The 27,521-nt window shown below is 42.7% G+C and overlaps 1 protein-coding gene across 1 annotated transcript in view; it reads left to right on the top strand.

Annotated features, from left to right (window-relative positions):
* Positions 1-27,521, top strand: part of INVS (inversin) — a 522,371-nt gene that overhangs the window by 13,711 nt on the left and 481,139 nt on the right. Inside the window, exon 2 of the mRNA XM_030205118.1 lies at positions 21,554-21,689. Coding sequence (XP_030060978.1) covers positions 21,554-21,689 — 136 coding nt within the window. The remainder of the gene's footprint in view (positions 1-21,553; positions 21,690-27,521) is intronic.

Below are 27,521 nucleotides of genomic sequence, written 5' to 3'. Positions count from 1 at the left end.
TTCCTTGAGAAGGTTCAGGGTGTGTGTACATTGTTAATGGAGGAAGAAAAGGGATCAGGATTAGGGACCCTACTCTAGGTTTTTCACTCTTTCCCTCTTCCCCTTTCTCAGAGCATGGCAGTACAGTTTGTTTAGTTAGGCTTAGGGCTGTTGACTCCATGTTTCTGTGAGAAATGTTACATTTTGAGGCTAGTGCAGGCCTCTCAGGTTTCTCTCGGTTTCCATGGTAATCCTGCACCCCCTGTGCTGCCCTGGTGGCATTTGCTCTGTGTGTACTGTTTACATCAAACTAGTTTTGTTCAGGAGGATGGCTGGCCTTTCAGCCTGAAGGTTACAGGTTCAAGGCTGGTTTTATCCATCCTATTAGAAACTGTGGGCTCAGCTAGGTTTCCAATGGGGCATATTTTGTTTCATTCTCTCTTACTGCTTGCCTGGCCAAGCAGTTTTTGCATGATTGGAACTGTTATCAGAACTCTATTGTACTAAAGATTGCCCTTCTCTCTCTCTCTCTCTCTCTCTCTCTCTCTTTGCACACTGATACTGGCCACACCTTTGCATACTAGCCTCAGCTACCCCGGTATCTGCAGCGTACCCGGTACCTCTAATTGCTTCTATGGTATTTTTGGCATCTTTTCATGGTATGGGGTACCTACATTTCATGAGGAGTGGTCCAGGAGCTACTTCAGTGTAGAGGTAGCTTAATAGTTGTTGCAATCAGCTGACAGTAAGCACAGAGCGCTAGGGGTGCTGCTTCACGATCCACTGCAGCTTGCTATCTGTAGTGCGCAATGGTGCAAGGAGGAGGTGATCCACCAAGGTGCGCAATGGTGCAACAGCCATATTCTGCTATGCCATCTGGCTCTGGTTCTCAGCTGCACTTGTTAGCTCCAATGCGCAGCAGTTATAGTGCACAGTCACACCAGCCAATTCTTGTCCCTATCTGCAAGAAGTTAGCGCTGGCTTAGGCATCAGACCACTGATGTGGCTTCCAATTCACATTTGGCAATCTGCCTTTTGGGAGTAATCTTGGGACTGGAGAAGATCCAGGGCAGTTGGGTAAAGACCTGAGGGACTTCCAAGTCTCAGAGATTGCCAAGGGACGAGTTTAAGGATAATTTTTAATCGATTTTGTTGTAGGTTTTGTGGGGCCAGGAAAACCACTTTCAGGGCTTCCACTTCCACTATGACAAACCACCTGGCTGCTGTAGAATGAGGTCTGTTTCAACTCCAGGTCTACCTATGCCTGTTGCATGTTTCAATGATGGAGTCTCAGTTCACTCCTCAGACAGGACTCCTGTGCTGATTTCAGGAGGAGTGGACCAAGATTACTTCAGCTCAAATGTGTCTTAGTTTTTCTATTGCATGGTTACAACCTAGACTTCACTACAGATTTTTCTTGGAGTCTACATGCAAGCTCAAACACTGTCAGGTAGTTCTTGCCACCTTGCTAACATTTCTTCCTTCAGGCACAGTTGAGTCTATCCCCAGTTGCAATTGGGGAATGCGAAGTTGTTCCCTTTGCTTTGTAGTTCCAACCAGGGAGCTTCCTTCCAGCTGAGTTTGGACGTCATAAGAGTCGAGGGTGTTTACGGTTCAACTTTTCACAATGGGAACCTTGCAGTGTGTAATAGTTCTGTCTGGTGGGGAGAGTTTCTAGCCTCCCTGGACCTCAAGGAAACGTACTTTCTTACTTTCATATTCCCAGTGCTCCTTGCTGCAGAGGGATCTTAGCGATTTATGACCATGTCATTCAGCCTTTCCACGTTGCCGAAGACATTTTTGCAAGGTCATAGGGGTAGTGGCAGCTTTCCTTCATGAGGATGGATTGCAGGTTCATCCATACCTCGTGACTGGCTGATTTGCAGCTCTCTCTGTCAAGAGACTCTGCAAATTTCATTGAAGATACCTACTCGTCTTCAGTCTTTAGGATTGGTAATCAGTGTCACCAAGAGTCAGTTGTTTCCAGCACAAATCATGGCTTATTGGGGAGTGCTGTTCCAGATAGGCTTGGGAAATCCTTTCCTCCTTTTGCTCCTCAGCAACTGGTTCCAACCCAAGTCAGGTTTTACTTTCCCTACCAGGTCCAGGATATGGGAATAGGTTCAAGTTATGGGCACAAGGTTCTCTTTCTTGGACATTCCCCCTTGGGCCTGATTCCTTATCGGACCACTTCAGGGGTTCCTGCTCTGCTTTGGTCCCCGTCTTTATGGTTCCCTTCAAGCCAACTTAGTCTCAATGGGTGATTTCAACGCAGCTTTCCGCTGATATTTCAGAAGTTCTCTCTCCCTGGAGGTGGCTATCTGCAACTTGTAGGCTCTAGGGTGTGCCATAGCAACAGATTTTGGATTCCTTCTATAAGGCAGACAGTCGACTGCCTCCTCACTTGCCAAATGTAGAGTCGAGGCTGGCTTAGTTGCCAGTTTTCTTTTATGATTTGTTTCGGGTGTCAAATAAGCAGACATTTTTAGCAGTCACAGCCTGTCATTTGATGTGGTTGTGCTGCTGAGTGGTGAATGCAGCTTCTAACGGCGGCTGGTTCAGCGCCCTTTTCAGAGCAGCTATTGTTTGAGGACTACATGAAGTTGGTGGAAGATCTGGGTGACTTATAGACTCGGCGTCTTCCTGAGAAGATGTCTACAAGTTCTTTTCGGTTGGGTCAGGCTCACCCTTATCTTTACGACACCAGGACTATCGTCCAGGGCAGCCTAGTTTTCTTTAGCAGTCCAGTCCAGGCAGGTTCTCAGAACTCCCAACTTCATCCATTTGAGGTACTCTGGATTTCTACTAGTGACTGGTGCACACAGTCCTGTCTTTTCTGCAAATGGTGGTTTTTGCCTTCCATCCCATTCCACCTTTTTCTCTTCCCGCTTCTTGGATGTTCACCATATACTCCTATACTATTTGGAAGAGACCAGCAAGTTCCGTTGGTTAACTCTTTGCTTCTTGCTTTGCTCGGGATCATAGGAAGGTAACTAATACCCTTTCCAAAGCCACACTGGCTCGCCATTTTTAGATTAGCAGATGTGGGCATAGTGGTTCTGATGTCAGGAGGAGTAGACCTTTTGTAGAATAGGCGTCAGTGTGAAGCTGAAGAGCTGTTCCGCATAAGCGCCATTTTATTCAAAATCCTTTTAGGGGAGCAGCTGCTCCCCTTGCACCCCACCTAGCTACGCCTCTGCATAGTGGGGCAGGGCCTGGAATGACCTACTGAGCAGAAGTGACTTCCTTATTCACTGCTAAAGACTGTAGCAGTCTTCTAGTGCTCACCATTTTAAGATTAGCAGATGCAGCAGTGGCAGGATCAGAAGCGGACATGTTCAGAACCTGGAGAGCCTTAGGTATTTAGGAAGGTGGTGACTCCTTACGAAACACCCACACTGCAGTAGGATCATCAGACTCCTGACCCGCTGAGCAGAAATGCCTCTCGGCATACCCTCATGCTGTCCTCTGACTGGTCATAAGAAAGGGGATCTCGCTTCAAGAGCTGCAGTGGCCGTTGGCTGAGAAAGGCAATTTCTTAAGCTGGCCTCTGTATGGGTCAGTCTCTCCCATTGTGGGTGGCAGCGCTTTCTTCCAGAGCGCAGTTGACTTCCTTTTCCTTTGCAGTTCGGGCACTTGATCCTCTGTCCTGCCGTGGATGGCTTTTGCAGATCGCCCACTTGATCTGCTGTCCTTCCCTTACCAGACTTTTCAGGCTTGGCAAAGCAGTGCTAGGCATTCCAGATTTGACGTGGCAGTGCGTGTAACTGTGGCCTGTGGAGCATTGCTCCAGTCAGCTGAGATTGTAGTACCCCGCCCCACTTGAGGATTGCTTTGGTACATCCCACAAGTCTCTGGATTGATCTGTGGGATGCTGTGGAAGGTAAAATTAGTCCTTAACCTGATAATTTTTTTCCATTAGTCCCAACAGATCAATCCAGAGGCCCACCCGTTGTTGTTCTGGGTTGAGTGTTTTCTTCTAGTTGCCTCAGTTTCATCAGATTCCTTCATTTGATTTTTGGCTAAAAAAAAGGGGACAAAACAAATCAAAACATAAAGGAAACCTTCTGTTACCCTCCCACAGGAGCGGTTGAGGAGCTTACATGAGCTTTATGCAGGCAGGAGAGGACTTCCTCTTTCATCTTCCACTGCTTTGGTATCGACAGTAATGAAGTTACGGTGACTGCACATGACCACATATGGTAGTAAACCTCTGAAGTTCTCTCTATCTCCACCTGCTGGTAGAGGGACATAACCCACAAGTCTCTGGATTGATCTGTTGGGACTAATGGAAAGAAAATTATCAGGTAAGGGCTAATTTTACCTTTTAATGGGCCGGGAAATGGACATGTGCAAAAATTTTTAAAAAAGAATGTGATAACACCTAGATGAGGACATAGCCTTGAAGCAGCCAAGCGGCGAAACATGATGTCGTGTCGGACAAGCTATCTCCTTGACAAAAGATCTATTTAAGCTACGTACTATTGAAGTACTAACTTGCAAAAAGTTTTCGTGTTTGAAAGTTTGACACAATTGAGGATTTGAATGTTAAAAGAAACTATTTAAAAATACAAAATATATATAAAAAATATAACGATATAAAAACAGGTTTGGAGACCAGTGACGATTGGAGAGTTGAGGCTAAAATTGATGAGAGCCCCATGACTCCGCCAAACTGAGGTCTTCCAAAAAAATTTAAAAAAAAGGTTTTCTTTAGTTTCAAGTATCACAAGCCCAGAATCATAAGGGTTGAAGGTATCATTTGATGGACCTGTGCTAAACGTATGCGCTTGAAATGAGTTTATTGACATATACAATGGACCAAAAATTAAAACTAGCACATGCCTATTTACTGCCTGATCTCTTACTGCCAGCCATTGACTTAGCAGTAAGGGCTCACGTGCTACCCGCAAAGTAACCATGCAGCATGCGCCAATGTGGCTGTGCTGCCAATTAGCACTGGGAACGCCCCCGTGGTAGAAAATAGAAAAATATTTTCTACCACAGAATTCGGTGCACACCAAACAGAATTACTACCGGGCGCATGTACTACCCCCAGCAGTAGTGCCAATTTGGCGCACGCTACCCGAGCATTAGCCCCCCCCCCCCTCACCTCAGCTTTGTAAAAGGGCCCCTCTGTTTTTTTTTCTTCAATTTACCCTGTTCTATCTTGGGTACCTCAGGGTTCTTTTCTTTCACCATCTCTATTTAATATCTTTCTATCTCCTTTACTTAACTCTTATTCAGGAACAAGGATGCCAGCCATATTGTTATGCAGATACAGATTCATTTCTTACTTCAGCATCTTCATTTTCCGCTCCAGATACTTTGACCTCCTGCCTTTCTGCCATGTCTACAAGGCTGAAGGATGATGGCCTCTTCTTAAACAGAACAAAATGTGAAACTATAGTTTTTTTCTAAACCAAATGCCCTCTCTTCCCTCAACCTTGAATGATACATCACATGTCTATAATCTATCAAAATTCTAGGCGTCATTTTTGATTCTAGATTGACTTTCCAAGATCAGATAGATAACATAACCAAATCTTCCTTTTTTGCACTTTCACGCATCCGTTCAGATCGACCGTTCTTATAACCAACATCTGTCTTTTCCCTTTTCTTGGCACTGGTAATTACAAGGTTGGATTACTGTAACTCCCTGTTCACTGGCCTCCTGCTCTGCTCTCTAAAGCGACTTCAGTTAATTCAGTCTACCACAGTAAAACTGATACATTGGGCACACCGTTTTGACTGTGTTACTCCATCTTGAACACTGGCTCACAGTCTCATACTGTATTAACTATTAACTCCTTATGCTAACCTTCAAATGCTGGAATTCTTCTGCTCCTGCATACATGCATAAACTCTTGATTCCTTACTCTCCATCATGCACCTTCCAATCCTCCTCGGGTAATTTGCTCTGTGTTCCTTCACAAACGGCTCTTCACTTAATTCTTTCTCACAAGATAGCATTTGGCTACTTAGGTTCCAGGTCTTGGATTGATCTTTCCTCATCCCTTAGAGCTGACATGTTTCTTCAATCATTTAAAGCACTTTTAAAAACTTCTCTGCTGCTTTTTCATCTGATTCATAGATTTTCACTCTTCCACCTCTTCCCCACCCACAGTTACAGAAAGAATTTATTGTTTTGACTGTTGTAAATCATTTAGTTACCTGTATAGGCTCAATTTGCGGTCTATCAATTGTTTGGAAATAAATACATAAATAAATAAATAAATAAATAAATAAAGTGACATATTAAGGGAGCTCCAACAGCCAATTTTTAGACATTTGTCTAATAATAGTAAGGCTTTATGAGCATCTAATAATAGTTTACAATCTATGATCTTGTGAGGTATCATACAAGTTGGAAGTAAATGTAAAGTAAGTGGCGATAACATTTCCCGTTCAAATTACAACCATAGAAATTCTTGTTCTTGTGATCCATCTGATGTTAACCATTAGATACCATATCGAAGCAGAGAAGCAGCGTGATAAGAATAGCAGTCATGGAAGTTAATATAATCCTTATCCTTAGTAGCTTTAATTGTTTTCATGGCTATCCTTACAGGTTTGTTTTTCCAAAGGAATTTAGACAATTTTGAATCAACTTGTTTGTAAATTCTTTAGAGCAGTGTCCAGGTAGTATCATCAATATATAATTAATCTGTGGGGTTAGTACCATTTTGCTTGTATCTAGCTTACCCCACCAAGACAGGTTAAAGGGTGACCATTAATGATGGTCAAACATTTTCAGTATTAATATACATAGTTTTTTCAAAATCTTTATTAAGACCAGACACAAATGGAAAACCGGCATTTCCACAGGCAATCAACAAGCAAATGAAAGAGCAGAAGGAGATAGTAACCAGAATGATCCAAGGACATAAAGGAACTTTTTAATGATCGTTGTAATTCTTACAGTCTCATTTGGATCTAGGTGAGGATGTAGAGTTACAAGTGAAAATAGACTCAACAGCGGCCATGTTTCAGTTTTTCAGCCTTCCTCAGGAGCCTATACAATATATATATATACTAGTAAAAAAGGCCCGTTTCTGACACAAATGAAACGGGCGCTAGCAAGGTTTTCCTCGGAGTGTGTGTGTTTGGGAGAGTGTATGTGAGAGTGAGTGTTTGAGAGTCAGAGTGAAAGTGTGAGTCCAATCCATGCTCCTCTGTCACCTGGCCCCTCCATTCATCCCTATCCAGCAATTCCGCTGTCTCCCTGAGGCCTGCCCTGCAATCCATATGCATCCATGGCCATCTGTCCCCTCCATTCATCCCTATCCAGCAATTCCCCTCTCCATGAGTCCTGCCCTTCCAATCCATGCCCATCCATGCTCCTTTGTCACCTGGCCCCTGCATTTTTCCCTATCCAGCATTTCCCCTCTCTGCCTGAGGCCTGCCCTGCAATCCATATCCATCCATGGCCATCTGTCCCCTCCATTCATCCCTATCCAGCAATTCCCCTCTCCCTGAGTCCTGCCCTTCCAATCCATGCTCCTCTTTCACCTGGCCCCTCCATTCATCCCTATCCAGCAATTCCCCTCTCTGCCTGAGGCCTGCCCTGCAATCCATATGCATCCATGCCCATCTGTGCCCTCCATTCATCCCTATCCAGCAATTCCCCTCTCCCTGAGTCCTGCCCTTCCAATCCATGCCCATCCATGCTCATCTGTCACCTGGCCCCTCCATTTTTCCCTATCCAGCATTTCCCCTCTCTCACTGAGGCCTGCCCTGCAATCCATATCCATCCATGGCCATCTGTCCCCTCCATTCATCCCTATTCAGCAATTCCCGTCTCCCTGAGTCCTGCCCTTCCAATCCATGCCCATCCATGCTCATCTGTCACCTGGCCCCTCCATTTTTCCCTATCCAGCAATTGCCCTGTCTCCCTGAGGCCTGCCCTGCAATCCATATCCATCCATGCCCATCTGTCCCCTCTATTCATCCCTATCCAGCAATTTTCCTCTCTCCCTGAGTCCTGCCCTCCCAATCCATGCCCATCCATGCTCCTCTGTCCCCTGCCGCCTCCATTCATCCTTTTCCAGCAAGTCCCCTGTCTCCCTTCCATGACCCCCCCTTGCATCCATGCTCCTCTCTCTCCCATGTCCCAGCCTGGGCCGCCCTCTTCTTCCCCCCCCCCCCCCCCTTCGCATCCATGGTGTCGTTTCTCCCCTGCCCTCCCGCTCCCATTGTTTTTCTTTTGTGGCCACCCTCTTCGCTCCCCCCAACATGGTTTTTATTTTTTTTTCTTGTTTTTAAATGTACCTCCGTGGCGGTTCCGGCAGCGAAGCGTCAGGGAAGGAGGCGGTGCTCCCGACGTCTAGGTTTCCCTTCGCTGTGTTCCGCCTTCTTTTGACGTCATCCTTGACGTCAGAAGAAGGCGGAACACAGCGAAGGGAAGGCTAGACGTTGAGAGCGCCGCCTCCTTCCCTGACGCTTCGCTGCCGAGCGTTGTGATTGGATGAGTGTCATTGCTCCGCCCTCGACGTCATCACGTTTGACGCGTGGGCGGGGCAGACACAATGCGATCTCACCCCCTTCACTTTTGGCTAACAGAGGCTTCATTCGAACGTTGGAGGTGCGTTTTATATAGAGAGATATATTTGAACATAATAAAAAAATTAAACAAACCAAAAAGATTTTTGTGTACAGATACATAAGCATTGTGTTTAAACATGCAGAAGCAGATATGGATAGATAAGTGTCATAGAGAGGTATTTTCAAAGCACTTAGGCTGTGGTAAAAAGTGGCCTGCAGTAGTGTGGGTGCATCTTTTTGGCATGTTCTGGGGCATTTTTTACAGTGGTTGGGAAAAGGACCATTTTTAACGGCTGGGAAATGGACATGTTCAAAAATTAAAACTAGCGCATGCGCCTATTTATTGCCTGAGCCCTTACCGCCAACCAGTGACCTAGTGGTAAGGGCTCATGCCCTATGTGCACAGTAACCATGCAGTGCACACCTGCGCTGCCGATTACCGCCAGAAACGCCTCTGTAGTAGAAACTCGGAATTGCCACCAGGCGCACATGGTACGCCGGCAATAGTGCCGATTTGGCATGCACTACCCATGCATTAACCCTCCTGCATCTTTGTAAAAGGGCCCCTTAGTAAGCTATGGAACTTTGTAAGTCTAAGGTGCTTTGATTGTGAGCCCCATAGAATCATAAAATGTGAATATAATCATAAAGCGCAAATATAAAATTAAATATATGTGAATAAATGAGTAAATTATGAATATAAAATTGTGAAATTGAATGTATGCAAATGTTAGAGTTGGAAATTTTAATTATATACACATGTGGGTGTAGACATAGGAAACCAAGCTTATTCAAGAAATGAGATCATGTGAAAAAGATTATGAGAACATGAAATTGTGTATACGTAATTACCTTAAGTTCACTTGTAAAACATAAGCAAACAACCAGATCCTGATCAGGTACTGCAGTAAAAGCATACTTAGAATAAATATTTACTGTTGCACCATTTTTAACAGCACAAGACAAACCTACAAAGCCACACTTAAAAATATGGAAAATTTCAAACAGAACTATCTCTCTGAGCTCCTTTTATTAAATCGCGCTAGTGATTCCTGTGCAGCAAATGTGATGAAGTCCATTTGAACTGAATGGTCTGTACTGCATTTGCCACACTGGGAATTACCAGCGTGGTATAGTAAAAGGGGCCCTAAATGTCACCCTGTAATTCAAAGCACAATATAGTATGGTTATAAGAGTGTATTGATTCTGTGGCCATTGAAACCTGATAAACTTAGGCACATACATGAATAATTAAAAAAAACTGGCCAGTGGTGACTAGCTGCTCACAGCATAGCAATGTGCCTGCCATAAAATAAATTTATATTTATGGGTTGCCAAAAATTACCCAGTGATATATAATTCCAGAACACGGACCTAGCTACATTCTCTAAGAGTCACGCCATCGGTTTAGAGCCCAATATGAAAGAAAATAAACCTTAAAAGAAAGTTAATCCAGAAAAAAAATCTAAATGAGAATAGCAGTAGCTTGAACTGTTTAATACTTACATTTCAGATGCCTTGGTCTGTAACATACAGAAAGCAACTTTCAGTATTCAAAAAGAAAAATCAGTGGTGTGGCTGGTAGCATTTCTTTATGAGAGCAGGAACCCTGCTGCTGTCTATTTTAAATGTAACTGCATCGGACATAGAGATGTTAAATGCATGAATTAAACCGCAGTACTAACAAGGGTTAGAAAACCGCTGATACAGTAAATGATACAAAGGCTTGCTATCAGCATAAGCCTAAAACATATTTAAAATAACATATTGTGGCAAATAGAAATGATGGAGCCAAACGTGTGTATGTTAGAATGAATTGAGAAAAATAAGGATAGTTAGTAGCGTGTCTGGGTGACCCTATACATATCAATGGAAAATAATCCCAAACATTATATTGTGAAATAAAGGGAAATAGTAAAAGGGTGGAAAAATGAAAAAACAAAGGCTAAAAGTGAATTTCACTAGTGTACCATGCATTCTAGTTGTGTGTTATTGATGAAACAATTTGAAAAACAGAACAAGGAGAATGGAACTAATACAAATTGCCACAGAAATGAACGATAGCATATTTTGTACTGTATATCTTAGAGCTCAGATCCACTGGAAATGTTAAATGAACATAAATATTAAGATTAACTTGCCTAAAAAAAATCTTTAAAAACGTATGGAGGGGCATAATTGAAAGGGGCTGCCCATCTCTAAGGGCGCCCATCTCCGGGAAAAGCTACGAGAAGGGGCGGTCCCAACCATATTATCGAAAAAGATGGGCAGCCATCTTTTCTTTCGATAATACGGTTGGGGCCGGCCAAATGTCTAGGATTTCGGCGGATTTGAGATGGCCGGCCTCGGTTTTCGGCGATAATGAAAACCGAAGGCGGCCAGCTCAAAAACAAACACATCCAAGGCATTTGGTCGTGGGAGGGGCCAGGATTCGTAGTGCACTGGTCCCCCTCACATGCCAGGACACCAAGAGGCTTATTTTCAAAGCACTTAGCCTCCCATAGTTCCATAGAAACCTATGGAACTTAGCCTCCCAAAGTGCTTTGAAAATATGCCTCCAACCGGACTCCCTAGGGGGCACTTTTAAAAATAAAAACAAAACATTAAAATACCTCCCAGGTGCATAGCTCCCTTACCTTAGGTACTGAGCCCCCCAAATCCTCCCCAAAACCCACTCCCCACACCTCTACACCATTACCATAGCCCATATGGGTGAAGGGGGGCACCTAGATGTGGGTACAGTGGGTTTTGGGGGGGTTGGGCCTGGGTCCACCTGCCTGAAGTGCACTGCACCCACTTAAAACTGCTCCAGGGACCTGCATACTGCTGTGATGGAGCTGGGTATGACATTTGAGGCTGGCAAAAAAAGTTTTTAAAGTTGGGATTTTTTTGGTGGGCGCGGGTTAGTGGCCACTGGGGGAGTCAGGGAAGTTCATCCCTGATTCCCTCTGGTGGTCATCTGGGCATTCGGGCACTTTTTTGGGACTTGGTCGTGAAAAAAAAAGGGTCCAAAAAAAGCGAACCAAATTTTCGCTACGGTCGCCCTTCTTTTTTTGATTATCGGCCGAGGGCTGCCATCTCTTAAGCACGCCCCAGCACGCCCCTGTCCCGCCTTCGCTACCCTTCCGACATGACCCGGGAACTTTGTTCGTCTCTGCGACGGACTGCAGTTGGGGGCGCCCAAAATCGGCTGTCGATTACACCGATTTGGGCACCCACGGGAGAAGGGCGGCCATCTCCCGATTTGGGTCAGAATATGGCCGCCCTTCTCTTTCGTAAATCAGCTGGATAATATCATAAAATCATATTATATACATATTTAAAAGAACATATAAATAGTTTAAAAGAACATATAAATAGTTTAAAAACCTAAATGGATAAAATAAACAAAAATGGATGAAATGGATATTTACATGGGCAGAAATGGATACAATGACTGCAAGAGAATTAAATATTTTGGGGTAAAAATGGATTACATCTTTTCTTTTAAAAAATGAATAATTAATATTTCTATCATTAAATATGGAATATGTGTATAACCTAAATATGAAACTCAATTACATAATTAAACGTCATACAGTGATAAAAGAAGTTAATTAAAAATACTAAATAATTATATAAATAAGTAAATATGAATTATAAAGTGTGTATGACCTAAACCTAAGATTCAATTACATAAACAATCTGCATACAATAATAAAAACTGTGTATAATGAAAGAAATAGTAAATAAGTCAATAAAAAGAACTAAAACCAGGCAACATAAATGCATGGAATAAGTTAAGCCATATACCTTTGGGAGAGGGGATCCATCTTATAAAAATAGAGCTATGCCTGCTTCACGATTAAGATCTCTAGGGTGAACAGTATCTAGTTCAAAAATAAGCCTTTGTTCTAAACAGTGGGGTACCTAGGGTAGTTGACACCCGGGGCCGGTCATTTTTTAACCCCCCCCCTCCAAAATCCAGTATTAGGCTTACCGAGAATACAAAACGCTCAGGACCTATAGAGCAATTCTACCATACCATAAGCAGTGATTTCTACGAGTCACACAAGGAAAAGGAAAGCATCTTAAACACTACAGTGAGCACTAGAACATCAATTCACCTATTGTAAAACGAAACCAGACAGAATAGTACAGATCGTAGATCCTGCACAGTCATGCCAACTGAAAGCCATGTCTTTTTCACAAACACAGATACACCCTAATCTACTATAGAATAAGTAATCATAAACTTTCTATTTAGACAAAAATTAAACTGAACCCCCAAGATGCCAGACTCTGCATACAATGCAACACCACAGAAACAGAAAATGTCCCCTAGTACTGTGCAAAATATAAACAGAGCAGATGTAAATTTGAAAAAACAACTAACAAATACCAATCACCACTTTACAAATTAACAAATAGAAATAAAACAAATATAGAAAATAAAATAATACCATTTTATTGGACTAATAAATTTAGCTTTCAGAGGCCAAAACCTCCTTTCTCAGATCAATACAGTATAATGCTGTTACAGTATCCTTTCCTGACCTGAGGAAGGGGGATTTGTTCTCTGAAAGTTAGTCAAAATGTATTAAAATTAGTCCAATAAAAGGATTACCTTATTTCCATGTTCTATTTATAAACATTTATTAACACAGCTACAATACTACTTTATCCTAAAGCAAAAAAATAAAAAAATATTTTTACAGTTTGTTGTTTCTGCTTTCCTCATCTTCTTTTCACTGTCTTCCTTCCATCCAGCATCTGTCTTCGCTCTCTCCCTGCCATCCGGTGTCTGCCTTCTCTCTCTCCCTGCCATCCAGTATCTGCCCTCTCCTGTCCCCTCCATCCAATGTTTGTCCTCTCTCCCTGCCCTTTCCATCCACTCTCTGCTCCTGTCTGCCCTCTCTCCCTCCCCCTTCCATCCACTGTCTGCCCTTTCTCTCCCTTCCATCCACTGTCTGCCCTTTCGAGCCACCATTTGCCCTCCCTCTCCCATCCATCCAGGGTCTGCCCTCCCTCTCTCTCTCCCCCTTCCATCCAGGATCTGTCCCCTCTCTCTCTCTGCCCCTTCTTTCTGGCCCCCAGTTCCAGCCCCATTATCCCACCTGCCCTTAGTTCCAGCCCCAGCCCTTTTCTCCCACCAGTCCCGAGCTTCAGCCCTAGCCACTGCTCCCTGTTCCCCTTTCAGTCCCCAGTTTCAGCCCCAGCCCTTTTCTTCCACCAGTCCCGAGCTTCAGCTCCAGCCACTTCTCCCTGTCCACTTTTCAGCCCCCAGTCCCCACAGTTTCAGCAATATCGGGTACCATAGAGGCACCCATTGCAGTGCCCTTTATTTGCTGGTAAAACTTGCCAAAGTAAAAGTAGTTATTAGTGAGGGCAATCTTGGCTAGGGTCAAAATCAAGTGTTTAGGAATCCTGCGATGTGTTTGCCAGAAAGCGTTTATTCAGTGATAGTAAGGGCCTCAATTTGGGGACTATTTGTGTATAATGAATTGATGCATATCTAGTAACTCTAGATATCAGTAAGGTCTCCATCAAATTGATCAAGCAAAGTAATTATATTGGATGGATCTCATACATATGATTCAATTTGTGATATATACGGTATTAGAAAAATCTACGATATCTGATAAGAGTTCCAGTACTTAGCCATTTCCCAAGAAAATTGGTCTCCCAGGTGGATTTGTAAGGGACTTGTGAATCTTAGGTAGCATATAGATTGTAAGAATTACAGGATGTTCAACAATTAGAAAGGCCAAGACTAAGCTCATTGTCTTTCCACCCAAACCCTCTTCTCCTCTCCCTCCTCTCTCTATCTCAGTCGATGGCACCCTCATCCTCCCCATCTCATCTACTACTACTACTATTTAGCATTTCTATAGCGCTACAAGGCGTACGCAGCGCTGCACAAACATAGAAGAAAGACAGTCCCTGCTCAAAGAGCTTACAATCTAATAGACAAAAAATAAAGTAAACATTGCCCGCAACCTTGGAGTCATCTTCGACTCCTTCTTCTCCTTCTCTGCCCATATCCAGCAGACAGCCAAGACCTGTCGCTTCTTTCTCTACAATATCAGCAAAATTCACCCTTTCCTCTCTGAGCACACCACCCGAACTCTCATCCACGCTGTCATTACCTCTCGCCTTGACTACTGCAACCTACTCCTTACTGGCCTCCCACTTAATCATCTATCTCCCCTTCAATCCGTTAAGAACTCGGCTGCACGCCTTATCTTCCGCCAAATCCGATATGCTCATATCACCCCTCTCCTCAAGTCACTTCACTGTCTTCCGATCAGGTACCACATACAATTCAAGCTCCTCATACTAACCTACAAATGCACTCAATCTGCAGCCCCTCACTACCTCTCTACCCTCATCTACCCTTTCGCCTCTACTCTCAGTACCCTTCTCCACCACCGCCAACTCCAGGCTCCGCCCTTTCTGCCTCGCCTCACCCTATGCCTGGAATAAACTTCCTGAGCCCTTACCCCAAGCCCCCTCCCTATCCATCTTCAAATCCCTACTCAAAGCCCACCTCTTCAATGTCGCCTTTGGCATCTAACCATTGTACCTCTACCCAAGAAATCTAGATTGTTCCAATTTTTGATTGTCTGCACTCCTTGTCCTTTTGTCCTTCTTGTCCTTTAGATTGTAAGCTCCTTTGAGCAGGGACTGTCCTTCTTTGTTTTTTGTACAGTGCTGCGTAACCCTGGTAGCGCTCTAGAAATGTTAAATAGTAGTAGTAGTAGAAAGGATCTTTCCTTGGAAGTCAAATATCTCGGACTGGTCAACAGCCTCCTTTATATCTTGAGCTTTTCAGTGGGATCAGATTCTAGGAAATATAATACTCTCTCTGTGTTCTGTCATGCAGCTTTTTAGTTTTGTCTTGTGCTGCTAACAAGGGTGTGATGTCAAATAGTTATTCTACATATGCTTTCAGTGCAGTACCTGCTTAGGATCTTGTTGTTTGATTATGTTTTATAATGAGAGGCATAATCGAACGCGAACGCCCATTTCCATGGGTGTCTATCTCCGAGGACAGGTACATGAAGGGGCGGGACAGACCGTATTTTCGAAAAAGATGGGAGTCCATCTTTTGTTTCGATAATACGGTTGGTGCCGGGCAAATGCATTGGATTTGGGCGGATTTGAGCTAGGCGGATTCTTTTTTCAGCGATAATCGAAACCGAAGGCGCCCAGCTCAAAAACGAACAACTCCAAGGCATTTGGTCGTGGGAGGGGCCAGGATTCATAGTGCACTGGTCCCCCTCATATGCCAGGACACCAACCGGGCACCCTAGGGGGCACTTGTAACAAGTAAAAAAAAAAATTAAAATACCTCCCAAGTCCATAGCTCCCTTACCTTGGGTGCTGAGCTCCCCAAACCCCCCCCCAAAAACCCACTCCCCACAACTCTACACCATTACCATAGCACTTATGGGTGAAGGGGGCACCTAGATGTGGGTACAGTGGGTTTTGGGTGCGGTTTGGAGGGCTCCCATTTACCAGCACAAGTGTAACAGGTGTGGGGGGGGGGGGGGGGGGGTGGGCCTGGGTTCACCTGCCTGAAGTCCACTGCACCCACTAACAACTGCTCCAGGTACCTGCATACTGCTGTCATGGAGCTGGGTATGACATTTCAGGCTGGCATACAGGCTGGAAAAAAAAGTTTTAAAAGTTCTTTTTTTTTTGGTGGGAGGGGGTTGGTGACCACTGGGGGAGTCAGGGGAAGTCATTCCCGATTCCCTCCGGTGGTCATCTGGGCAGTTGGGGCACTTTTTGGGGATTTGTTCATGAAGAAAAAAGGTCCAAAAAAAGTGGCACAAATTCTCGCTTCTGCTGCCCTTCTTTTTTCCATTATCGGCCGAGGGCGCCCATCTCTCCTTGGCCAATAAACACGCCCCAGTCCTGCCTTCACCACGCCTCCAACACGCCCTGTCAACTTTGTCCATTCCTGCGACAGACTACAGTTGGAGGCACCCAAAATTGGCTTTCGATTATACCGATTTGGGCGCCCATCTCCTGATTTGTGTTGAAATATGGGCATCTTTCTCTTTCGAAAATAAGCTGAAATGTAAGGTAAAGTCGCGTATACCTGATTTCACAGTCTCATACTTTTTCAAGTGATCTGGTTTCTTGAATATGCTTGGTTTCCTATGTTTACATCTGCATGTGTATATAATTAAAACACACAATAGTAATCTTCCCACTCTATTCACATACATTCACTTTCACAATTTTATATTCATAATTCACTCATTCATTCACTTATATTTAATTTTATATTTACATTATATGCTGATATTCATGTTTTATGTTTATATTCACGTTTTATGATTCTATCCCCCTGTTTACAAAGCCACGCGAGCGGCTGCTGTGTGGCATTGCCGACACAACCCATTCAAAGTGAATGGGCTATGTTGGCAGTACCACACGGCTTTGTAAACAGGGGCCTGTGTCACTTATCTATCCATAGCTGCTTTTGCATGTTTAAACACAATGCTTATGTTTATCTGTACACAAAAGTCTTTTTGGTTTGTTTAATTTTTATTGTTGTGTTAAAATATGTTTTTTTTTTGTATAGAGGACTCCTGAGGAAGGCTGAAAACCCAAAACACTGTTGAGTCTTTTTTCACTTGTGACTATATATCCAAAAATCAAGAGGCGAAGATAGACATTTTTTTCTGGTTTTAAAATCGCAGTCATTTTGTTTTGAAAATGGCCATTTCCTAGACATTTCGTACTCAATGCATTTTTCTTTTGTGACCATTTTCGGGGGAAACAAAGGGAAAAATGCATAAAAACAAGTCATTGGGACATATGTTGGGTCCAGCATCCTTAGTAGACTGGCTACACATATATCCTAGCAAAGCAATGGGTCACCCTAAAGGGTGCTGCAGTGGAGTTCACATCTCACCATTATTCCCTTATATTGTATGGTGAGCACTCCATGAGTGGGAAAATGTGGGATATAAGTAATAAATAAATAAATAAAACCCTCTAAAAACCTACTGTACGCACGTAGAGAAGACACCTTCAGACGTAAGGGCTATTGAAATGGTGTACAGTTTTTGTTGGGTTTTGGAGGGCTCACACTTTCCACCAGAAGTGTAACAGTTAGAGTGGTTTTTAGGCCTGGGTCCCTTTCTCTACATTGCACTGCACCAACAACTAGGTTACTCCAGGGACCTCTGCTTGCTGCTCTATTTGGACTGGCCATAACATCTGAAGCTGTCATTGAGGCTACTGTTTCTTTCACATCTTTGGGGGGTAGAAGGGGGTTATTGACCACTAGAGGAGTAAGGAGGGGGGGTCATGCCTTAATCTCTGGTCATTTAGGGTACCTTTTTGTAACTTAGCCATGATTGAACCAGGTCTAGACCAAAATGTCTAACTTTTAGCCCTGGATGTTTTGCTTTGTTCCATTATGGCAGATAAACGTTCGTCTTAAAAATGGGTTTCAAAAATAGTGATTTAAACATTTTGGCAAAAAAAAGACTATCTGCCACTTTGTGCTGCTTCTTGGACATTTTTTCTGTTTTGAAAATGAGCTCCCAAATATTTTGATTATCTCATTATTTGTTATTGCATTATTGATAATTAATAAACCCTTGCTAGTAACACATGATGAAGCCAGCTATGCAGAGCAGAGGATTGCATCCATATTGATCAAACAACCCAGGAATAGATGGGTCACAATAGGCTCAGGCAGATTATGACATGCGACACAGAAACATCTGCCCTCACAATTGCTGCAATGAATATGCACAAATACATTTGTATGCAGTGGAGGAGTAGCCTAATTGTTAGTGCAGCGGGCTTTGATCCTAGCAACCTGGGTTCAATTCCCACTGCAGCTCCTTGTGACATTGGGCAAGTCACTTAATCCTCCATTGCCACAGGTAGAAAAATGCTTAGATTGTGAGCCCTCCAGGGACAAAGTACCTGCATATAATGTGTACAGCGCTGCGTACATCTAGTAGCGCTATAGAAATGATTAGTAGTAGCACTAGTGGAGGTTGTGCATGCAAATTTATTCAGGTATCCTGAAAACCTGACTGGCTGAGTGTGACCTGAGAGCTGGGTTAACAACTCCTGATATAGATCTTTCCAGTTTTTATAAAATTGGAAAGAATAAAAAGGGCATGTGTCTCAGAAGCTAGTGCTTTTAAAGCCAAACTTACAGACTCCGAGAGATAACAGCAATAGAGATGCAGTTTTGACCTTGACCCCTACAAGAGATTTTGGCATATAATTTGGAGGTATGTGGGGGAAGTCTGCAGCAAGAAGAATCTTAAAGGTGGAAGGTGTCCATGTCCTCTTTGACATCCCAGCATTATTGGGGTAAGAGGTAAAGGGCTATGATTATTGTAAAAAGAACTTTTTAATAGGGGGAGAAAGGGATTATCCTAGTAGGGAGGGAAATACATCATCCTTCCCATTGACAATGAAGTAACGCCTTTCATGAATTGATGTAAATGGAAAGCTTGTTAACATCAGTGTCACCCAAACTGAAAAGAATAATTTTTATATTCTGGGACATATGTTCTCTCCATGACAAGGAGTGATGCAGTCAATTTCATCTGAGATATCTCTAAAACAAATGAGAACCAGTAAGGTTACAGGAGTAGAATGAATGGTTAAAAAAAGGAACAGGGTAAGGAAGCAGGGATGGGATTTGATTCAGTTTAGCAGGTAGAGAAGAGCTAAACTATGAAAATATATAGCATGTCAATGTCTAATTATGCAAAGATGCATAAGAAAATGTGGCAGCTAGACCATGCAGTTGTCATTTTCAGTTAACAAAATAGTTTATACTGAAAGAGATCATGTTCACAATAAAAGCAGCAAATCCCTTATATCAACAAATAATTAAACTATAAGAAATAATGTTATGAGAGAATGGAGTCCTAGGAATTAGTCCTAAAAGAGAAAAGAATAAAGCCATGAAGCTAGGTTGATATTTTGGGGAATTATGCTAGTACAGCATGTTTCCTATTTTCTGCCTTACAGAAGCTAGTGAGTTTTGATATACTGCAGGTTTTGTTCACTCAATTTATTTCATATTTTCATTCATTGTTCTTGCTTTTTCTTTATCACTGCTGGGCTCCATTCCAACATCTTATCTCCAATAGAGACACTAGTGTGACTGCATGGATATAGCAGCAGGATGTTGAGAATGTTATTCATCTGCTGTCTTCTGGAAATAGATTCCATTTTTCTGCTCATCCAGAGCAGGTGGAACTTAACTCCTTTCCAAAACTGCAGGTTGCCTACTGGCGTGAATGCCCTAACATACGTTGTGCATTTTTCATAGCTATTTTTAACAATATTCTCTTAACTGCTTTATTTGGACTTAGGTTTCACTTGCATTTGACTCCAGAGAAGATGTAGTGTACATTAAACCAAGAGTGCTCAAATGGGGAGAAGGGGTTGTGACCGATCCTAGAGAGGCAGACTCTGTGGCTGCTGCATTCCAACTGAGGAATAAAAAAAAGAGTCTGGTACCATTCTCCTTAAGGTGTGAAGAGGAGCATTAGAGCTTGTCCTTTTGCTGCTGATCACCATGTAGTTATCTCTGCTGGCATGATGAACAGGTTCAAAGCTTGCAAGCCAAAAGTTCTTGTTACTTCTTACCAGCTGATCTCATATCGCAAGGTTATCAGCCTACAAGCTTTGAACATACTCGCAGTGCTGGTACAGATATTATGGGGCAGTGTTCATCTTAAGAGGACACACATAATCACTTTTGTAAATAAGAGAGGCCAATACTGCTGTCAACTGCTGTGCTTTGAGACCATGTCTTCACAGCTCAGTAATCAGGGAAGGGGAAAGAGAGAGAGCATTGCCTTCCTTTAATCTTCCTTTTCTCTCGCCTTCCCCTTGGCCTCAGTGGCTGCTCCATATTCAAACCCTTATCTGTCCAATGTATGCATGGCAAATATCTTGGTATGATAAATAGGCTTCATTTGTGCAACATTGTAAAATATCCCGACGTGGCCACATTTCACCTCACTAGAGGCTGTGTCAGGGACTTAAAACAGCTATTGCAGTCCCAAAGGGCACAAACATGCAATAGAGCCTAACATCCAGTGAAAACAGCAACAGTCAGCCTTGCAGCTCACAGGATAGATAGAAACACATCAACCGTCTCTCTCATTCAAGAGAACTGTTTTGGGGTTTCCAGTGTATGCATGGACCAGGTGGGCCTCAGTTTTGAGAAAGAGTGAGTGGTGCTGCATCAGCTTCCTAGCTTCTGCAGCTGACTTAGTAGAGCACAATGAAGAAAACTGGCACACAATGAACAAGAATAGCATTCTGGCTCACTCAGTCACTATCTGTCTACTCACAAGCAGAGCGGAAATTGGGCAAGCTGGTTGAATTGCAAAATAAATTTTGTATAGGGTACGTGACTTTAGTGAGCTTGGAGAAGAGTGAGCTCTGTACCTGGTCCTCATTTGATGTCAAAGAGCATCTTGAAGTCTACAAGAGCACCGACGAAAGGAGACAAGCCATGAATAATATAGTACTAGTTAACTAATTGGCACCATTTTAAGCAAAACTGCTGAAATGTATTTGGCAAGGGAGTGGCATGAGTTATGTAATGTATAAGAGGGATGTTCAGTTGATACCTTTTTTGGATGGAACATGATAGACATGGTAATATCGAGAAGGTTCCTAAGCTGCCCCTTGCCAATTCTTTTTTCTTTCTCCCTTGTTTCCCTTCTTACCCCTTTACTACCTTCTCTTAACTTTTTTCACCTCTCTCAGGCATGCACATGACTTTGAAAGTTGATTATCTTCATTGTCTGATGTTCAGATCAGTGGTTACAGAGTTGCTCCACTTCAGGCACTAGCTCCTTCTCAGTGTTAAGTAGATGGAGCTGGGATCATCTCAAGGGAATGACCTCACTTTCAGAGCTATATAAAATATATAAAAATTTTCAAAATAAAAAATCTTTTCATGTGCAGTAGAGAAAAAAAAATACAGAATTTCAAAAGTGTTGCTGTATTATGATTATCGCTGTTGTCGCAGGTTGGATATGCACTGGTACCTGAGAGGAGTATGACCAGTAATGAAGCCAGCCTTCTTAGTGGCACTTCAGTGGCATCTCAGGTGCATGCTGCTGCTGTAAATGGAAATAAGAGGACTCTGCAAAAATTGATAGCAGGTAAAGTTTTCTATAATATATTAATAATTTGTATGTTTGTGTACAAAATGTGTGTGTATATTTGAATCTATAAAAAAAATCATACTGCCAGTTTAGATGACTGAAAAATTACATTAAAGATATTTGTAAGACACTGTAGGACTCATATACTAACAGTTTGTGCCAGCACCATAAACATGCATTATTTGCCACAGGGCCCACTGCATGAGCTGTGCAACATTTAACATGTGTTAATAGTGTTAGTGATCGTTAACTGTTGTAAATGACCCCCTAGATATTTAATTGCTGATTGTTGTACAAGATATGTGCCCACCTCCTGCGTGCCGACGGGCCACCGACTGCATCGCCGAGGTGCCCAGCGGAAACCAGGGTCGATTCTGAGGCCTGGGCCGACTGCAGACGGCGTGACGGATGGCCCCGGCCCAACTGGATACATCGGAAGAAGTTCTGGGTTCTGCAGCCGAGACCGGGCCTGGCAGAGATCACAGTACCCGGTCTGGGCGGGATGCAATCGCGGAACCCCGTGCCCGCGTATGAACCTACTACGTGGTTTGGAGCGCATCCGTGAGTTCAATGCGGTTGGCGCCAGGAAGGGCAGCGGGCAGTGAGTGTTGCACTGTCCTGAAGGACGAGTGGCCCGTTCGCTAACCATATACGCTGATTTGTTAAATTATATTTAAAAAAGAAATGGACACTGGTTATCCAACAAGTTGTAAATACCATAGAATTGCACCTGATGAAGAACTACTTTTATTTTTAGTTATTTTTATTTCTATTTTTATTTCTATTTTTATTCTTATTTTGCAAAACCTTGAAAACTTACTTGTTTACTAGACTGGTTTTGCTTCCTCGCTCTTGCTCTTGTCTCTCAGCTCCATGATTCCTGAGCTGCACCTCCATGATCCTTGCTAAACCTCACACACATTCCTGAAAAGACTTCTCCAGGCTCCAGCAACAACTCTGCAACAAAAGACTTCATTTCCAGTGAGGACCTCCTTCACCACTCCAATCAGCAGCCTCTATCAAAGCTTCAGCAACAACTCTGCAGCAAAAGACTTCTTTAGCAACAAGGATCTCCTTCATCACTCCAACCAGCAGCCTCCATCAAACTGCTTCAAATCTGACTGTGAGTAAACTATCTATCTCTACTCACCAAAATAAATCTCCTATAAGCAAGAGACCCAGATGTGTTCTAGTGTGCCAATACCTCCTCCATTGATACCGACTCTCCACAGTGGAAGCAACTAGCTGACAGAGTCATTTAAATAAGAACCCCACCTTAGGATTACTCCCCGCTCCCTACAGAACACAGCCCACTAGCAACCCAAACTGAACTGACACCAAAATGAATACAGTCAAATTACTCCTAGCAATTTACTTCCTATCACTGATTAATCTTACACTATTCATCCCACTCGCAGAAATCAATATCATACCCATACTACACAATCACCAAAGACAGATCAAACACGCCACACCTCACCAAACTGACAATTACCAAAACAAAGGAAGAATACCTACATACGGACAACATCAACAAAATGGAAAGAAAGGTCATAACAAACACACATTAACAAAAACCACAACTAACAAAAATCCACACAACACCAAACATAGAAGCCCCATACCAAAATATTCAAGTGGGCTACATTAGTGCCAGATCCGTAGTTAACAAAACAATAGCAGTAACAGACTGGATCACGTCAGAAAACCTCAATCTAATTTTTATCACTGAAACCTAGATCCACGATCAAATGGATCCCATAATCCTTGACCTATGCCCCCCCAGGATACAAAATCACTCATTGGACCAGAAAGGAAAGGAGAGGTGGAGGTATAGTACTAATTTACCGCTCCCACTTCACCACCGAAACCACTGCTGAGTCCATAACAACCCAGCTCAAAATTGCCTCAATCAGAATCCACAACAAATCCGTGCTTGATCATCTGAACTGTCTTGTTTTACACACCACCCGGTAATTGGAACGAAAGTCAGTCTAATTTCACGTACTTCATCTCAAACACCTGTGTAACCAACTCCAACATATTAATACTAGCTAGGGGCTCATTTTCAAAGCACTTAGCCTTCCAAAGTTCCATAGATTTCTATGGAACTTTGGAAGGCTAAGTGCTTTGAAAATATGCCTCATAAACCTTCACCTAGAAGACCCAAACTCCACCAACGCACTAGAATGTAAGGAATTTCTCCACTCATGGGATCTCAGATGGCCACACTTGCAAGCTACCTATGTCACAGGGCAAACACTGGACCTCTTCTCACACAAATTGTCCGCAGACCACAACCTACTAATAACAGATATCAAATGGACAGAAACACCTTGGACCGATCACTACAAACTAAACCTATCCCTAAATTGGCAGAAGAAGGGATCGTACCGTATACAAGAGCATACAACCTACAGCACAAGAGGCCAAATAGACCCAGAAGCATTCTGGCAACAGATATATGACAACGATTGGACAGCACAAACGGACTCCATGCACTTACCTCTCTGACTGGGACGAAAGATACAGAAGAGTACTAGACGAAATAGCACCCTTAAGAACAAGATTATCACGAAGACAAAACTCAATACCATGGTTCAATGATGAATTGGAAAAACTCAAAACACAATCCAGGAAACTCGAACGAGCATGGAAAAAAAAACAAAAGATGAACACACACTCAACGCATGGAAACAAACACAAAGAAAATACAAATATGCAATAAGACAGACCAAAAGATCTTATTACAAAACTAAAATAGGACCGGATTATAAAGACTTGAAGAAACTATTCCAACTCGTAAATAAACTACTAAACACCACCCCAGTCACCACAACCAACACAGACATCCCATCCACAGACAAACTTGCTCAATACTTCAATTAAAAAATAATAAAACTACGCAACACACTTCCTCAACACAACACCAACATCAAAAACTTCATCAATGGCTTGGACCCAACCTCTGGAGAATACCCAGCAGACCGAACATGGTCAAACTTTGCTCTCCTCACCGTCGAATCAGTTACCCATGCGACTCAAAGGTTCTCCAACACCCACTGCAAATTGGACACCTGCCCCAGCTGCCTAATTAAATCCACCCATGACCACTTCATAGCAGACCTCACATCCCACCTAAACCACATGCTCCAACAAGGTCTCTTCCTCAAGGAATATGGCAACACCCTACTCACCCCAATACCAAAAGACACCAAGAAAAAAAACAAACAAACTCTCCAACTACCGCCCAGTTGCATCTATCCCACTAGCAATCAAATTAATGGAGAGCATGGTGACCAAACAGCTCACTGACTACATGGACAAGTTCTCAATACTACATGAATCACAATCAGGATTTTGCCCCATCCATAGCACTGAAACTGTGCTAGTTACTCTCCTGGCCAAATTCAAGCAGGAAATAGCCACAGGTAAAAGCATACTTCTCCAATTCGACATGTCGAGCGCATTCGACATGGTAAACCACAATATACTACTAAGACTCCTAGATTACTTCGGGATCGGTGGAAATATACTTAGCTGGATCAAGGGTTTTCTAACCACCAGAACATACCAAGTAAAATCAAACTCAAACATATCACCACCGTGGAAAGCAGACTGCAGAGTACCTCAAGGATCACCACTATCACCAATACTTTTCAACATAATGATGATCCCACTGGCCAAGTCCTTATCCAGTCGAGGCCTCAACCCATTCATCTATGCACACGATGTCACAATGTACATTCCCTTTAGACATGATCTGACAGAAATCACCAATGAAATCAAGCTCGGTTTGAACACCATGGACTCATGGGCAAATTCATTTCAACTGAAACTGAATACTGAAAAAACACACTGCCTCATCCTCTCATCTCAATACAATACGTACAAACCCACAACCATAAACACCCCAGATCACACCCTCCCTATCTCAGATAGCCTGAAAATACTCGGCGTTACAATCAACCACAACCTTACACTTGAGAACCAAGTGAACTCCACATCTAAGAAAATGTTCCACTCAATGTGGAAACTTAAACGCGTAAAACCTTTCTCCCGAGGGAAATATTTCGTAACCTAATACAATCAATGGTACTAAGCAATGCAGACTACTGCAACGGAATTTATGCGGGATGTAAGGAGCAACTCACAAAGAAACTCCAGACCGCTCAAAACACAGCAGCCAGGTTGATATTTGGTAAAACATGATTCGAAAGTGCCAAACCCCTCCGAGAAAAACTGCATTGGTTCCCAATCAAAGAACGTATTACCTTCAAAATCTGCACCCTGGTCCACAAAATTATCTACGGCAAAGACCCAGGATACATGACAGACCTGATAGACCTACCAACTAGAAACACAATCAGATCATCATGAACATATCTAAACATCCACTACCCAAATTGCAAAGGACTCAAATACAAATCAACCTATGCATCCAGCTTCTCCTTCATAAGCACACAACTATGGAACACACTGGCTAAAGCTGTGAAAACAATCTACGACCATCTAAACTTCAGGACATCACTAAAAACCAACCTGTTCAAAAAGGCATACCCTACCGACCCAACATAAATGCCTACATTCTGCAACACAGCAAAACCAAAGCTCGTAAAGGACACTACATAACCTTTCCTCTCTTTGATCCCCAATATGCCTGAAACATATGAACCTATTCGACCACATCACCACCTTGTATTTGTTTCTCTACCGGACCTGGCGAATGCCTTTACGGTACTATGTAAGCCACATTGAGCCTGCAAATAGGTGGGGAAATGTGGGATACAAATGTAACAAATAAATGAGAAAATAACAACTACTTTAAAGGGTCAGAAGAAATTATGGACACAACAATGAGCTAAAGTAACATTCTGTTGATTTTTACTTCTCACTAGTTTTCAGATTATTTACCAAAAAATAGTAAAAAAAAGTATACTTATAGAGGCATATTTTCAAAGCACTTTGGGAGGCTAAGTTCCATAGGTTTCTATGGAACTTTGGGAGGCTAAGTGCTTTGAAAATGAGCTTGAAAGACTGTTTGTTAGTCTTTTTCAGGTTGCAAGAGTGGGGGAGAATGGTAGGGAAGGGGAAATATGTTGGTTGAGTGAATATAAGTTTTGTACAGCTCTCACATAGAAACCCTAGGGGTCCTTTTACTAAGGTGCACTGAAAATTGGCCTGCTGTAGTGTAGGTGCGTATTTTGGGCATGTGCAGATCCAGTTTTCAGCACGCCTGCAAAAAATGCCTTTTTAAAATTTTTGCTGAAAATGGACATGCAGCAAAATAGAAATTGGCACATGTCCATTTTGGGTCTGAGACCTTACCGCCAGCCATTGACTTAGCAGTAAGGTCTCACACGTTAACCGGGTGGTAATGACCTATGCAAGCCAAATGCCACCTGGCATGCGTAGCGGCTGCTCGCCAGAAAATAAAAATTATTTTGCGGACACACGTATCAGATGTGCACCAAAAATGAAATTGCCATAAAAGCCACACAGTAGGTGGGCGGTAACTCCAAATTGGCATGCGCTGGGTACGCGTAGACGCTTACGCAGCTTAGTAAAAGGGCCCCCTAGATTTTCATTTTCAGTATGTGCATATCTTTCTTTTTGATAATTGATGTAGTAGACTGTAAAACTTTGAAATATTGTATTCTCTATGTTATAACTTTCAACCCAATAAATATTGAATGAGTAAAAATAAATAAATAAAAATATCTTCAATTTATTATGAAAAGAAAAGTAATTAGTTTCCAGTCTAACCCATGAAGGTAAGATATTCCAAAAAGAAATTCCATTAAAAAAAATAATGAACTAAAAATTCTT

This window comes from Microcaecilia unicolor, chromosome 1 (assembly GCF_901765095.1).
Source record: "Microcaecilia unicolor chromosome 1, aMicUni1.1, whole genome shotgun sequence".
In the NCBI taxonomy this organism is placed as follows: domain Eukaryota; kingdom Metazoa; phylum Chordata; class Amphibia; order Gymnophiona; family Siphonopidae; genus Microcaecilia; species Microcaecilia unicolor.
The sequence above is the reverse complement of the archived record's forward strand: the minus strand, read 5'-3'. Positions and strand labels throughout refer to the sequence as shown.